A 16142-nucleotide genomic window follows, 5' to 3' on the forward strand; every position below is an offset into this window, starting at 1 on the left:
CCATCTCTAGCGAAGAACCTCTTTGCATTATCCAACAACTGCTCGACAGAGGAATCAACGTGGGAGCTAGAGACAATTTCGGGAGGACAGCCAGGGATTTAGCTGATCAACTTGGCAAGCAAAAATACATCCAAGCGATCGATGAGCATATTGTGAATATGGTGCGGAATAAAGACTTCCGTCAAATGGAGAGGTTGTTACTTGATGGATATGAGCACCTCACAAATATCAAAGATTCATCCGGTCGGTCATTGGAAGCCATTGCTAAAAAGTTTTCAACTGAGCCAATCCATGAGATCGTTCAAAAAGGACCATCAATTCAGGTAAATTCTTCTCCATAAATAAGATGTTTTCACAGGGGCTCTCTTAATATATTTGATATAATTTGAGAGAAGGGATTATTTTCTGGGCAAAATGTAAAGTTTAATAAATGTGAAATGTCATTGTACGTTTGTGTAAATGGGTTATAATTTGGCTGTTTTGCGTGGATGTTCTAGAAGGTCAACTCTACTGCAATACTCTGAAAAATCACATTTACAAAATTAAATCGCCATGTGTCAAGTGCGGCAGTATTGTGATACAAGTCCCTTGTCTGCATTCTATCATTCTCTCGCAATGCGAGTTCAACACCCAACTTCACCAAGCATGTAATAAAATAAAGAGAAACAGTCCTGACAAGAAATGTAGATAATTTTTAAGAAGGTAATAAAACAAAACAAAAACTTTACCTGGCAGTTCTAATATGACTTGAGCTTTTATATAGCGCAATATCCACTAAACGTGCTCAAAGCGCTTTACAAAGGATCCCTGACGATCAGCAACACTTAACATGGGACGCCTGTTAGGCAATATTACAATTTTTTCGGACAGAGACAACGCTGTTAAAGTACAGGTACTCATATTGCACCTGAGTACGGTGAAATAATGGGGGTAAAGAGCCTTTTTCCAAGGACTCAACTATGCGCCGAGCGAGGCTCGAACCAAGGGCCTTCCGATCCGAAAGCGAGTGTCATACAACAAGACCACATAGTCCCACTACTACTACTACTACTACTACTACTACTACTACTACTACTACTACTACTACTACTACTACTACTACTACTACTACTCCCACCACTACTACTGATAAAAAGAACACTTTTATAACTACTATCAAAATTGATTACCTGGAAAATAAGAGGCTGTGGGGCGCACTACCATTTGAATTTGAATAAATCTCTCTCTTACTTTCATTTGTTATCAAAGAGATACGTTAGACGAATTTTCCAAGCCGTGGATGAGGGTAATGTGTCAGACCTGTACAGTCTAGTGGCTTGTAAGAAATACGCTTCAGGATTGGATGTTTGTGGACGGACACCACTGCTCAAGGCCTTTATCCAGGGACGAAGGAACATCGTCATGCACCTGGTTACAGAATGCCCGTTTACTGTCAATATCCAAGACACTGTAAGTGGCCAAGTTTGATCATGTTTGATTTTATTGAGGATTTTTTTATGTCTGTACATTCATTCGTTTATAAAAGAAAAAAAATTATGCCCTTTCGCCACGACATCATAAGATATCGTCGCCTAGGCATTCCACGAAGGAATATTTATAAATAATTCATCAAACAAAATGTCTGATGTCAACAGGAATCGTTTATACCTTGGTTAATAACCAATTAAATGTTTTGGCTTATGAATCGGTTTCCATCCAATTAGATAAACATATGGAAAAAAAGTGTGTATGAAACAGTATAAGTATATATATATATATATATATATATATATATATATATATATATATATATATATATATATATATATATATATATATATATATATATATATATTCGTCTTTCAGTTGGGAAGGACAGCCTTACATTATGCTTACCTGTTTATGGACGATCAAGATATGCTTGATATGCTGATGGTTCACGGTGCCAGCCCCGATATAGCAGACTGGGTAAGTGAAATTCTCCGCAATAGGTTAAAAAAATAAACCCAAAAAACTTGAGCTTGTATATATATATATATATATATATATAGCGTAATATCCACTAATCGGGCTAAAAAAAACTTTACAAAGACTCCTTAGCCAACTTAAAATGTAATACTGGACTCTTAGGTAATATTACAATTTTTTTCCTACAGAAAGAACGCTGTTATGGACTAGGTACTCTTTTTACCCCCGAGTGTGGGGAGAGAATGATAGTAAAAAGCCTTTTCAAAGGACTCAACTATACGCCGTACAGAACTGGACACTTACCCAGGACCCTCCGATTTGAAGGCATGTGTCATACCACAAAACCACATAGCCGCACAATGAGTTACGTGCGTACACTGTGTGTGGCTGTAGTGTACATAATATACGATCCGGAACTCACAACAATTGAGAAGTTTAGTGGATCATACGTGTCACACATCACGCATCACGTATCACGCTCCTATTACATGATCAATATCACTATAGATAGAATGCGCTTGGCTAAGAAGCTCATAACATTGCCATCCGAAAGTATAACTGACCAACACACAAACTCTGTGTAACCGTGAACTTTTATAGTCTGGTTAATACAGTTTAGTGAGAACAACTCACAAACGCGGATGGCAAAAACAATAACAAAGGCCTGAGTGACGTCATCTGCATACTATCTATACGTAAAAATAGCGCCGTTATGCGATTTTTATGTGGGTCAATGAATTGTTCACAGTGTGGCATTCAATAAAAAAAAATATGATGAGATTGATCATGTGATTGACACGTGATGCATGAGGCATGAGGCTTGATACGTATGGTGTCCTAAATCTCTCTTAATACCTATATTAGCACCGAGGGCTGGAGCCAGTAGTTTTGCGGCTTTGCAGTCTTGTGTGTGCTATGGAACCTGTCTTCCTACCTGTTGGTCCGTGACCGACGTGCACTTATTTGCAGGTCTGATAACCCAATTCCTTATGGGTTCATTGTTGTAATTGAAATCTGTTTTTAAAATGACGCAAAATATTGTCCATTACAACAATGTTAAACTAAGACGAAAAGTGGGTTCGGATGTCAGACCTGCATATTATATTATGTACACGTCGTCCGTGACCCAACTATCGCTGTGGCGGTGTAAAGTTGAATCCTTGGAAAATGATTTTGATTCACAATTTTCCCACCGTACTCAGTGTTGAAATGAAAACGTAGACGGTAACACCTGTTCATCTACCAAAATAAAATGTAATAGAGCCTTTCAGACGGTTGGTGACTCCCTGTAAAGTACTTTGAGCTCACAAAGTTTATATGGCACAACATAGAAGCTCGGGTTTAAGTTTAGTTGATATACATACATAACGCTATATGTGTGTGTGTATAAGTGTGTGTGTATTGTGTGTATGTGTGTTGATGGTGTGTGAAGAGGCAGGGACAGTGACTCCCAACAGCACCTAAATTAATAGTTTCGTGAATACCATTTGTTAATTAGTCACTCTCAGGATGTACTTGAGAAAGGCATTTACATACATTCCCCTAGTTCCATAGGAGATTGATGTTAAATTTGGAAACCAACTTGATGTAAGACAATGCTGTCTTTGTTCAAAATGTTTCAATAGTATGTTATAAGTCTTGTCCAATATGTCAAATGTACTCACTGTGTTCTTTCATCAGCAAATTTTGAAAATTGTAAAGCGCTCAGATCATGGTGTTTACCACAAAAAGCGCTAATTAAATTCAATGATTTTGATGAAGAGTTTGAGTTAATCGTTTCATTGTTTAGGTGGTCTCAATAGTGAAAAAATAATGCGTAACTCCAATACTTCTGAATTATCAGTCTTGTAGCGATATTGTAAATCTTACAATGTGATTTATTCTGTTAGGTTTTATTTAATATTTATTGTAATGCTGCTCGCCTACGAATTTTTTAACGCTGGATGCTTCTTTGAAAAGTTAAGCAATGATAAAGTCCATGGGAGACTGATATACGACTACATGTAATTTTCAAGGATGTTTATTCTTTATATCATTTCATGTGACACCAGCTAGATATAAAAATCACGTGTTAGATATAGGATATTGCGAAGATATTGCTTGTTTTATATAGAGTATGATTGTATTTGCATGTTATATGACCATTTGCTTATTTTTAGATTAATTGATAATGACTACATTATGAACAAAGATAAATTGGTATATTGATCGAGCTGATAACTACTAACCCTCACGAGAATTGTTGCCAATTCATTACATATATAAGTTAAGTGTATAATAAAATAAGATAGCGATTTAGAAACATTCTGAGATCAAAGTTTCTTTTGAATATTTCTTCTCCAATGGTTCTTATAATCGTTAAAACCCTGTAAAAGTGTTTTAGTTCTTCAGCCATTGGGCCAATGGAGCCGGAGTTTATCTCGGTTTCTTTAGCGTCAAACGGACAATAACAATTGCTTGCTATCCTTTAGATAGGCCCTAGTCTATCGCAAAGTACTTTCCGCCAAATCTAACAGACTACCCATTCACTGCTGGATGGACATGGGGGGTCAGAAAGAATATCGGCTGCACTCGGGATCGATCTTGGTCCCTTTGCGTTTGAAGCGAGTGCTCTACCAACTGACCTATCGGAACCCCTAAAAAGTGGTAAGTATACTTAATAATCTTTGCATTAAACCCGACTTTTCATTTATTTAATTTAGAAAGGACGCCTCCCCAAATATTACCAGCAATCAGAATGTGGCAAACACACGTTTCAACGCTTAAAACGTGAAGTCATCGATGCGGATTTGGACGTTTACACTCATAGAACGAGATTTGGTGAATCCCTACACACAGCCATTCAGGTTAGAGGATATTGTATTTATATAGTATTATTATGAATTGCGGCTATGTGGTCTTGTAGTATGACACTAGCTTTCGGATCGGAAGGTCCTGGGTTCGAGCCTCGCTCGGCGCATAGTTGAGTCCTTGGAAAAGGCTCTTTACTCATATTCTCTCACCGTTCTCAGGTGTAAAATGAGTACATGGCCGTTAACAGCGTTGTCTATATCGGAAAAAAATTGTAATATCGCCTGACAGGCGTCATGTTTCGTTCTACATGTTACGTGTTGATGTTGGTCAGGGACCCCTTAAAAAGCGCTTTGAGCACGTTTAGTGGATATCGCGCTATATAAAAGCTCAATTTAAATTTAGTATTATTGTCTTCGTATGAAGTCCACGTCATTTTTTGTTTGTTTCGATCACATTTTTCTTGAACATAAATTGTATCTTTTCCATCTAAATCTGGCCCACTATGCTACTAGAATCCAGCATATCTGAAGAAATTTGAGCACCTCAACACTGTAATCGACAAAACAAAATGTAAACCTTTTCCCCTTGGTCAACAGTGTAAATGAACCTTAGCCGTGATATAACATTTAATTGTGAATTACGCAAGTACTGTAAACCTGGGGTAACTTTGAACACTTGACGACTCGATAGCTCCCTCCAGTCTAAGAATATTGAACAAGCCGCTCAATAGTCCTTTGAGGAGAAGGTGGAAAACGGTTAAATGACTTTATTAGAAAAATAATTTTGTTGGCAATCATTTCTTGGCTGATTTCCCCAATGTTGATGGTGTCCAAGGTTTACCGGGAAATTGGGTATCTTTGAGCACTTTCATAATTGCAAACTAATATGATTGGACAAAATCTCATGATGGTGGAAACCCGTACATAGAACACTAAAAATGAACATACTACCTGTGTGGCGCTTGTATAATTAGTGACCAAGACAAAGTTGTTCTACAAACAAAGCTCTCCGCATTTAACTTCGGTATCCAATGACACGATGAAAATATCTGCATGATACACGTCGTCGAGGCTTCTTGGAACATGTTTGAAATATTGGGCTTGGTTTAAGTCGTGTTGTAGGTCCAAGATCGTGGTTCTACAGCGTAACAACATACCAGACGATGTTCAGATGAATGAACAACCGAGCGTCCTTGTCTGTTTTCATTCTTGCCTTTTTTGTGCTTTCTGAAGTTCAATACGGTTACCACAGAAGACGGAATTGCAGTCGCTACTTTAACAAATAACTCAATCGCATTTTTGTAAGCCCTGGCATCAGGGTTTAGCCTTGAATTTGGTGATATTTCTGCTGTGAGAAATAGGGGTGGGGAGTAGATTATAGATGAGATGGATATAGTAAGCTGTGTATATTGTCAAAAAGTCAACAGATAACCATCATGTCATCAAATACGTAGGAACATGGTATTAAGCAAAATAACATTATCAGTGATTGTTTTACAACACTGCATCGGGTAACCTTAAACACAGTCTCCATTTATAAACTAAAAGTCCTTAATTCCAGTAATTTATTAATATGATCAGCATTTATTAACTGTGCTTATGGCCCGATCATATCGCGATCTTTCCTCTACCAAGCAGAGTGATTTGTTCTTCTTTGTTTGATATCAATTTTAATTATTATTTTAAGCAAATTTGTTTTTTTCAACTTTTATTTCATTTCTCTATTTCTTTGTCAGTTATTCAAAATGTTCACAATGCAAATGGTATCGGTGAAAGCCGAGGTGAGTATAATTGCAGGTATGATATCTGAACGCAATTATGGGCTTGATTAAATTAAATATGCTGTAATGGAATATATTTTCCATTGGTTTGAGCCGACGTAGATTTCCATTACAAAAATGATCCCGTAAGGAATTGGGTTATCATACCTGCAAATAAGTGCACGTCGGTTTGAGTCCAAAACAATTTGGATTTATCAGATAAACATCGTCGAAATTTGAACTTGACCTTGACCTTGAGACTTACTAGATTTAACTCCCACTCACTGTAGAATTTTCTTTCCTTTGTTATTTCCTGACACTTCATCACATGTTTTTTCATCGTTGATTAAAGCGTGGGCCTCATCTCCTGTTTTGAATTCATTTCCAGGAAGGTGATTTGCATGCTGTGAACAGATTGGTGTCTGGCCTTGAAGGAATAGCTGACGTCACACGATACAGTCACTTCCTGTTTGAGTGCGTGGATCTTTGTCGTGAAGACATTGCAGTTTATCTTATTCAATCTGGCTTCAAGCATAACATTTTCAAAAACGTGAGCAAATTATTATACACGGTTTCCGCAAACCTGGGTACATATAATATTTCACGATCTATTTTTATTTATTCATTTAAGCTTCTTGTGGAGATATGGCTGACAGATACTTTTCTTCACTAAAGAAGGGGTCACTTGGTGTGAAAATACAATTCATCCCAATATAATAAAATTGTTATTGTTTGGTTATTTTTTGTTTGTTTTGTTTTGTCTTTGTTTATTTGTTTGTTTTGTCTTTGTTTATTTATTTGTTTGTTTTGTCTTTGTTTCATGAGGAATCATGTATCATTACTAATTACCACGTCGCCAGACTTTATGGACACCCTGTACATGTTTTTTAATTAGCCTTTTTTTAAATACTTATTTTTCCGTGTTTGCATGTTCATTACCGTCATGGCCCTTCACGCTGTTTTCACTACTTTTCATTTAGTCATTTTTCTTCCAATCTCAATTTTGATTTGGTATTGGCAATTAGTTAAAAATACAATGGGGTAAAAATCCTAGAGATTGCATAAAAATCTGTTGAGAAACATTAAATATCAACGGGAATCACTTGCGGTGTATTAACTCTCTCCTTACCGGATTTTCCCCAAAACTTCACACCCAACCGACACAAAAATAGATTAATTTCACTCAAACACAAAATCTGTTAGTTCTTGCTATACATATCTTTTTTTCTGCTAAAAGAGCTCTTCAACACAGCGTTAATATACTTTAACTACAGCAAACATATTTGTTCAAATATTATAATGTACAAAAGTAATTAGAATGACATATATGTTGGCTGCATCGTAACGAATGTGACGATTTTCCTATGGGTGGTAATGAGGGTTTTAAAGACCAGATTGCGATTATTACGGTTTCCCCAACGTGGGAGTTACTTAAAGTTCGAACTCCGATCACACAGATTAAAACACGGTGACAAACGAAAGCAAATAAGTCTCTTTTTGTCTTATAAAACGATATAAATCGATAATTGGTTGCTGTTGTTTTTAATTCTGCTTCCAGATGACCAAATGCAAGCCTTGTCAATCAACCTATCTGTTTGGAGATTGCCCTCATGATCTCATCAGCCTAAGAGACAGGGCCTTGAAGACTGGTTGTGGCCGAGTGGTCAAGCTTATTAACTCATTGAACTTCATGTAGTGTAGCTAACATTTAGTTTTTGTTATTGATATTTTGTTTTGTTTGTTTGTAATAATTTAATTTTTTTCACACGTTTTGTTTTCTTTTTGCTATTTATTGTTGTGGTTTAATTTTCTAAAAAAAATTGTCTGTATTTTTTTGTTTGCATGTTTGCATGTTTGTTTGTTTTGTTTAGTTTTATTTTACTTTGGCAAACTTGATGTGTTCTGAAATTTTCCAGCAAGTCATGACAACTGTTATTTTCTTTACAACCCTTAAGAATTTCAGACATTTGTTCACAATAAAAAGATGGAAATTGTGATAAAAAACTTGATTGGTAAAGTGTTTTGTTGTTGACTTTTATAACGACGGAGAATTAGGCTAAATCATGAAATTCGGGTTGAAAGTATGAACAATTGGCATGCAGGTAGCTAAGACCCATATAACTGACACATGCTATAGAATCACTCTGGCAATTTATCATAATAGTGATTTAATATTAGTAGTAGTAGTAGTAGTAGTAGTAGTAGTAGTAGTAGTAGTAGTAGTAGTAGTAGTAGTAGTAGTAGTAGTAGTAGTAGTAGTAGTAGTAGTAGTAGTAGTAGTAGTAGTAGTATAATAATGAATAATGAATGAATTTATATAGCGCCTAGATCCACAATGTGCTCAGAGGCGCTTTACAATGCAAATAAAACACAACAATAAATCGATAATTTAAGCATAAAATCTATCATATTGGAATAGCATTAATCAATTTGTAATTTAATTACCACGCACTGTGCTACAAGATGAAAATTTAGGATATCTATAACATGTAGGCCTAATAGAAATGTTAAACATCAAATGATTTCCTAAAGAGATGTGTTTTAAGTTTCTTTTTAAAGTTTTCAAATGTCGGACATTTTTTGAGGGATGAAGGCAGTTGGTTCCATAAGACGGGTGCCGACTGGCTAAAAGATCTCTCACTAAAAGACGATCTACAGCGAGGAACCTGGAAGAGATCATGACCACTGGATCTAAGTTCTCTCTCCGGCACATAGAGATTAACCATGTTTTGTAGGTAAACAGGAGCTGTCTTATTAAAACATTTAAAAGCATAGCATAATATTTTGAACATAATTCGGCTGTTAACAGGGAGCCAATGCAAAGATATTAAAATCGGGGTTACATGCTCTTTCACCCCACAACCAGTCACCATTCTAGCAGCTCTATTTTCCACTTTCTGAAGCTGTCTAATTATATATTTTGGTGACGATTGTAAGAGAGCGTTACAGTAATCTATTCTGTTAAGTACAAATGATGTCATTAATGTTTTGACAGTCTCAGTATCCAAAAGATGTCTAATTCTATAAATTTTATGGAGATGAAGATGACAAATCTGAGCAACTTTACTAACATGAACGTCCATACACAATCGTGAATCTAAATGTGCACCTAAATTCCTGACATTTCCACCAGTTACAATCTTAATTTGACTACCAGCAATGCTCAATGATTCTATTTCTGTACTTTTCCGGTTATTTCCATAAAAACTTATTATTTCCGTTTTATCCTCATTTAACTTTAATTTATTTAAAACCATCCAATCTTTTATGTCTTTCACGCACGCTTCCACTCAAGATACAATGTCCACTTTCGTATCGTTAGTAACAGGGAAATAAATTTGAGTATCGTCGGCATACAAGTGAAAATTCAACACATACGCCGAGATTATAGCATTTATGGGTGTTGTATACAAGGTATATAAGATGGGCCCCAGGACAGAACCCTGGGGTACCCCAAACTGCTGAACACTAATATCAGAAAGAGAATCTTCAATGGCAACACACTGTGTGCGGTCAGAAAGATAAGATTCAAACCAGTCCAAAACATCATTTTGAATATTAAAATTGGTTTGAAGTCTGTTTAAGAGCAACTTCCGATTGATGGTATCGAATGCGGCACTTAAATCAAGCAGTATGAGCACTGCCGTCTTCTTATCAGCAACATAATTAACAAGATCGTTGTGCACTTTGATCAAAGCAGACTCAGTGCAGTGTCCCTTGCGATAAGCAGACTGTACCATTGATCGAAAGTTGATCTCATCTCAATAGGTATTCAATTTAGAGCATACAATTTTTTCTATTATTTTAGATAACGTACTTAAATTAGACACAGGCCTGAAGTTTTTTTATAACTATTTTTTGTCCAATGAAGGCTTTTTCAACAAAGGGCGCACATTTGCTTTCTTAAGGCATGCTGGAACTGTCGAGGTGTGAAGACTAGATTGAACAATGTCGAGAATCACCGGTGCCAGCTCTTCTACACAATCCTTTAGAAGCCATGTGGAGATAGGGTCAAGCCGGCATGTCTTCTTTGGCAGTAGTTTGATTACATCTTTGATGTCTTGTAGTGTGGGGACAGACCATTTATCCAAAATATGGTTCTTTTCTTTATCTGCTGCTTTGGATTTTTCAGGCAGTGCAGATTCATTTTGGTCAAGTTGTTTTCTGATGTTGGCAATCTTGTCGTCAAAATAAGTATTAAAATTTTCAGCGAGCTCATTTGCATTTTTGTAATCTGGTAGTGTTTCTGATTCAGGAGAGATAAGTCTGTTTATTATTTTGTAAAGCTCCTTTTTGTTGTTTTTATTGTTTTCTATTTCCTCCTTCAGACTGTTTGTCTTTGCCGCTTTGATCTGATTGTTCAATATTTTTCTTGCATTAACGTATTGTTCTTTGCTAACATTCTCCTCTTCCAGATCTTTGCAGCTCTTTCCTCCTAGTAGTAGTAGTAGTAGTAGAAGTAGTAGTAGTAGTAGTAGTAGTAGTAGTAGTAGTAGTAGTAGTAGTAGCATTAGCAGTATTAGTAGATTGGCAGCAGCAGCAGCAGCAGCAGTAGTAGTAGTAGTAGTAGTAGTAGTAGTAGTAGTAGTAGTAGTAGTAGTAGTAGTAGTGGTAGTAGTAGTAGTAATAGTAGTAGTAGTAGTAGTAGTAGTAGTAGTAGTAGTAGTAGTAGTAGTAGTAGTAGAAAAATGTTATGAAGACGGTGTGGGGTGAAAGTTCCCTGGGGAGTGGATGGAATGGGCAAGGGGGAGAGGTATTTGTGCGGCGGTGAAATCTTTGAGAAGAAAAAAAAACCGACCGGGTATTGATGTGAGTTGAAGGTTCCGGAATTGTTCTGAAAGAACGGAGATAGATAGATAGATAGATAGATAGATAGATAGATAGATAGATAGATAGATAGATAGATAGATAGATAGATTGATAGATTGATAGATAGATGGTTGGATGGATAGATATATAGATAGATAGATAGACATATAGATAGATAGATAGATAGATAGATAGATAGATAGATAGATAGATAGATAGATAGATAGATAGATGGATGGATAGATGGATAGATAGATATATGGACGGAGAGATAGATAGATAGATAGATAGATAGATAGATAGATAGATAGATAGATAGATAGATAGATAGATAGATGGATGGATTGATGGATAGATAGATAGATAGATAGATAGATAGATAGATAGATAGATAGATAGATAGATAGATAGATAGATAGATAGATAGATAGATAGATAGATAGATAGATGGGTTAATTTGTCATCTTCAGGACTGAGTTGTTTTGTTGACTGTTGTTGTTTCTTGAAGTGGTTCCGGTTTGAAGTTAATTAAGAGGAATTTGCGCCGATGGGGACACTTTCCGTAGATCTCACTTTTCATGTTGAGTGTGGCTTCAAACAACCTCATGAAGCCACACTCAACATGAAAAGTGAGATCTACGGAAAGTGTCCCCATCGGCGCAAATTCCTCTTAATTAACTTCAAACCGGAACCACTTCAAGAAACAACAACAGTCAACAAAACAACTCAGTCCTGAAGATGGCAAATTAAGCCTGAAACATTGATGTAGACTGCCCCAAACATTGTGGTAAATATTTTAAATAATAATTCGCTCCATTACTACATGTCGAGCACTTTTCGTACCATATTTGTATCAAACACGATTCAATAGATAGATAGATGGATAGATAGATAGATATATAGATATATATATATATATATATATATATATAGATAGATAGATAAATAGATGGATGGATTGATAGATAGATAGATAGATAGATAGATAGATAGATAGATAAAGGTCGGACAAGACATGTCATGAAACCCACTGGTCACCCATAGAGTACGCTACGCTGCTGTCGCCATTCTTGAATTATGGTCACAATTGGGGGGGGGGGGGGGGGGGGGGGCTTTCGATGTAATAATGTGAAATATCACTGAATCTAGACTTCTTTAACACCAAACAGATTCCATGTATGTTTTATACAGTATAACCTTTCAAAGTTACCTCAGTTTTCAAATATAAGATATGCATAAGTAAGATCACAAAATTATTACTTTGACCTCTCCTCTCTGAGTTCCTAGTTGTGTGCCATCTGTTAATAGTATTGCTATTCTCCGCATGTCATAATATTATAAAATTCGCTCTCTGGAGAAGAGCTTTCTATGTACATGTAAATGTTCCTCATTGTGACAAATTTGTACGTTTCATCCTTATTGTTATCGGTTTTTATGAATCTAGAAACCACAACAACATTCGACGACCCTGGCTTCAACTATGAAATTGTAACAACTGTTAATGTTAGAAGTGTACAAAGTGTAAAATTTGCTGTGTCATTTTGGACCCAGGGTGAATGTTTTAGAGTAGTGCTCATGAATCTCGTGAAATGTAAACCTCTAGTCTGCCCTGAGGGGAGTTCAGTGATGGTAATTACAACAGAATTCACTGTGTATAATATTGTTAATGTAATACATCAAAATGTTCACACATCGAGACCCTTCGTTTTTTATATACCATAAAGAAGAAAAATCCCAAAGTATGGTTCTCTAACCAATCTCCAAAATAATGGCCTAATATCACTAACAATTCTAGTGTACGAGCCAATTATCATTAAAAATCCATCAGAAGGTTGTGAAGAGATCAACGTCGACGCGTGCGCACGGGTTGTGGACTTAAGGATACATCATAGTAGCGTCGACAAGATAGTAGCTATTTTTAGATTGAGAGCGTTTCGATTCGGAAGGAAAAAACGCCGTAACGAATGACAGCAGCAAAAAAGTGTCCTGTTGCTATAGTCTTCAACAGTCGTAACGTCACTTCCTTCCTAATGACGCATGGTAACTTAGTAACACTGGCTCTAAACTATCGGAACAATGGCGGACGCCCGTATGAAATATTTCTCCGGCGAGCATAAAAGCGTTTCCAGAGGAAAAAAAACCACATAAATTTGATCATGTTTTGACTTTTACACATTCTGATCACAAGGCATATGAAAAGGGAATGAAAAGTTCTAGCCAGCATGTAGAATAAAAAGTAATGATTTTCTTTGTTTAGAACCAAGATGGCCGCCGTTGCCAGGCGGCGTGACATCATACTATTGAATCCTATTATCAAATAAGTGCAGATTGTCGAGAGTACACATTTTTATGAGTAAAAACTAAAACCCGTTAATCGGGCTCGCGAGTTGCGAGTCAACGAATAAGAAAGTATAGTGGAAATAAAAAGTTATCTGCTGGAATTGTAACTGACTGAAATAGTGTGATTTATCAGAACACTTTCTGTTTTGTTTGTTTGTTTTGTTTTGAGAGTTCTTGCCAAGATGAGTATCATTTATATCGATAGATATTTGAAGGACGAGTTTCCTGGTCAAATTGACGCTGTAAATTTCTCATTATTAGGATGTCATTGTAATCACCGAGATTACAATGATTATATTGAGGCATCCTTCCGTATGTGGGGTTTCAATGCCAAATAGGTAAACATGACATGTGAGTATTGATGGTATATTATGTTCAAATAAGATATACACCATTTATACCCGCTAAAAACGATCGTGACGTCACTTCCCTCGTAATGACGCATAGTAACTTAGCAACTGGTTCTAAACTATCGGAACAATGGCGGACGCCCTATGAAATACTTCTCCGACGAGCATAAAAGTGTATCCAGAGGAGAAAAACATTATGATTATGATCATGTTTTGATTTTTATACATTCTGGTCACATGGCATGTGAAGAAGTTCTAGCCAGCATGAAGACTAAAAAGTACCGATTTTCTTTGTTTAAAACCAAGCTGCTCTTTGCTGGGCGGACGTGACATCCGACTATTGAATCCTATTACAATAATATGTTATCTTAAGAGTTTAATATCAGTCATAGAGAATTGAGTGACAAGTAATCACTCACCTAATGACAGAAAAAATGCGGCGAAAACGCGTGCCAAATTTAAGTTATTTTACAACAAAAAAAAAACATTATGAGCGAGAGGATGTTTACCGACGTCACACAGTCTATCATGATCCACATCGTCTGATATTAAGACCCCATTGGCAATCAAGAAATGTCCGTCTCTGTATTCCAATCTCGGATTATAACAAAGAGGAATGTTTACTTTGAGGAGTGACAGAATATGACAAGCGAGAGGATTGTAACCTGAATTGTGTAAGGTTTGGCTTGACTTTGACAAACAAAAAAAATTGAATAAACCCAAACCATCAGGATATTGGGTTGTTAGTCACTCACGATTTGAAAATCAATACAGGAAATTATACTGTCTGGGATTATAGTGGGAAATAAACAGTTGAATAATTGATGTCACGCTATTTCCAAACACGTAATGCGTGACAATTTGAAGTAAAATAGTAATAGTAATAATAATAATAATAATAATAATAATAATAATAATAATAATAATAATAATAATAATAATAATAATAACTTTTATTATTATTATTATTATTATTATTATTATTATTATTATTATTATTATTATTATTATTATTATTATTATTATTATTATTATTATTATTATTATTATTATCATTATTATTATCATCATTATTATTATATCATTATCATTATTATTATTATTATTATTATTATTATTATTATTATTATTATTATTATTATTATGATGATTATTATTATCATTATTATTATTATTATTATTATTATTATTATTATTATCATCGTCAAAATCATCAACATCATCATCATCATCATCATCATCATTCTTCTTCTTCTTCTTCTTCTTCTTCTTCTTCTTATATTATTATTATTATTATTATTATTATTATTATTATTATTATTATTATTATTATTATTATTGTTGTCGTTGTTATTATTAAAAGACCGCAAAACCACAAAGCCGTACTGGAACTAATTCACAATTTAATCATGTCGTGAAGCTCCTGTCGTGTGCGTGATTCAAAATTGAGATTAACATGTCCCTCCCTGATCGCGTCCAAAATAAAATTGTATATTATTTACCTTGCACGCCATAATGAAGAAGAATAGAAACCTTCTTAATGAAATGGCCATTGATCAAACTGTTTGAACAACCGCATTTGGTTTCATCTTAAAACATAATACGATTTGTGAGTGTGTGTGTGTGTGTGTGTGTGTGTGTGTGTGTGTGTGTGTGGTACTGTCCTTTTCCGTAGAGTTAAAAGAGCATTAACAGAAAAGTATGAAACGGTGTGGTTTGCATGTCATACAGAGAAGGAAAATAAAATATTTAAAACCAATCATTCCAATTTCTATCTACTTCCCAGATGTAATACTATTTACTTCTGTTGTGCAATGCTAAAATTTAATGACAGTCAAAAAGTTACATTAGTAGAAAAAAAACTTAAATTCTCCAATCTCGTGAAAAAAAAGTATGATATCAAAGTTTTATATTTATTGTGAACGAAAATTTTGATCGTTTGAAGAATGATAGAAATCATAGAGAGGGGAAGGGGGGGGGGGGTATTCTACGTTTTTCATGAGCTTTCCTGACATGTTATGTAAAATTTTCTAAATTGAAATATTGCAGGAATCTAGTTCGGGTAAATGAAAATTATTATTCTGCTTTTTGTGTGTTGGTCCGTTATACTTCCGGATGGCAATGTTATAGGCTTCTTATCCAAG

General features: G+C 35.4%; 1 protein-coding gene across 1 annotated transcript in view; it reads left to right on the top strand.

The window, feature by feature from the left end:
- Positions 1-8443, top strand: part of LOC144964841 (uncharacterized) — a 31214-nt gene extending 22771 nt beyond the window's left edge. The window contains exons 8-13 of the mRNA XM_078899549.1: positions 1-323; positions 1249-1449; positions 1846-1947; positions 4650-4793; positions 6888-7049; positions 8058-8443. The exon at positions 1-323 is cut by the window's left edge and continues 109 nt beyond it. Coding sequence (XP_078755675.1) covers positions 1-323; positions 1249-1449; positions 1846-1947; positions 4650-4793; positions 6888-7049; positions 8058-8195 — 1070 coding nt within the window. The 3' untranslated portion in view covers positions 8196-8443. The remainder of the gene's footprint in view (positions 324-1248; positions 1450-1845; positions 1948-4649; positions 4794-6887; positions 7050-8057) is intronic.
- Positions 8444-16142: the final 7699 nt, after the last annotated feature.

The sequence above is a fragment of the Berghia stephanieae genome, chromosome 2, assembly GCF_034508935.2.
Source record: "Berghia stephanieae isolate SIO BIC M18660-M18661 chromosome 2, UCSD_Bste_1.3, whole genome shotgun sequence".
In the NCBI taxonomy this organism is placed as follows: domain Eukaryota; kingdom Metazoa; phylum Mollusca; class Gastropoda; order Nudibranchia; family Aeolidiidae; genus Berghia; species Berghia stephanieae.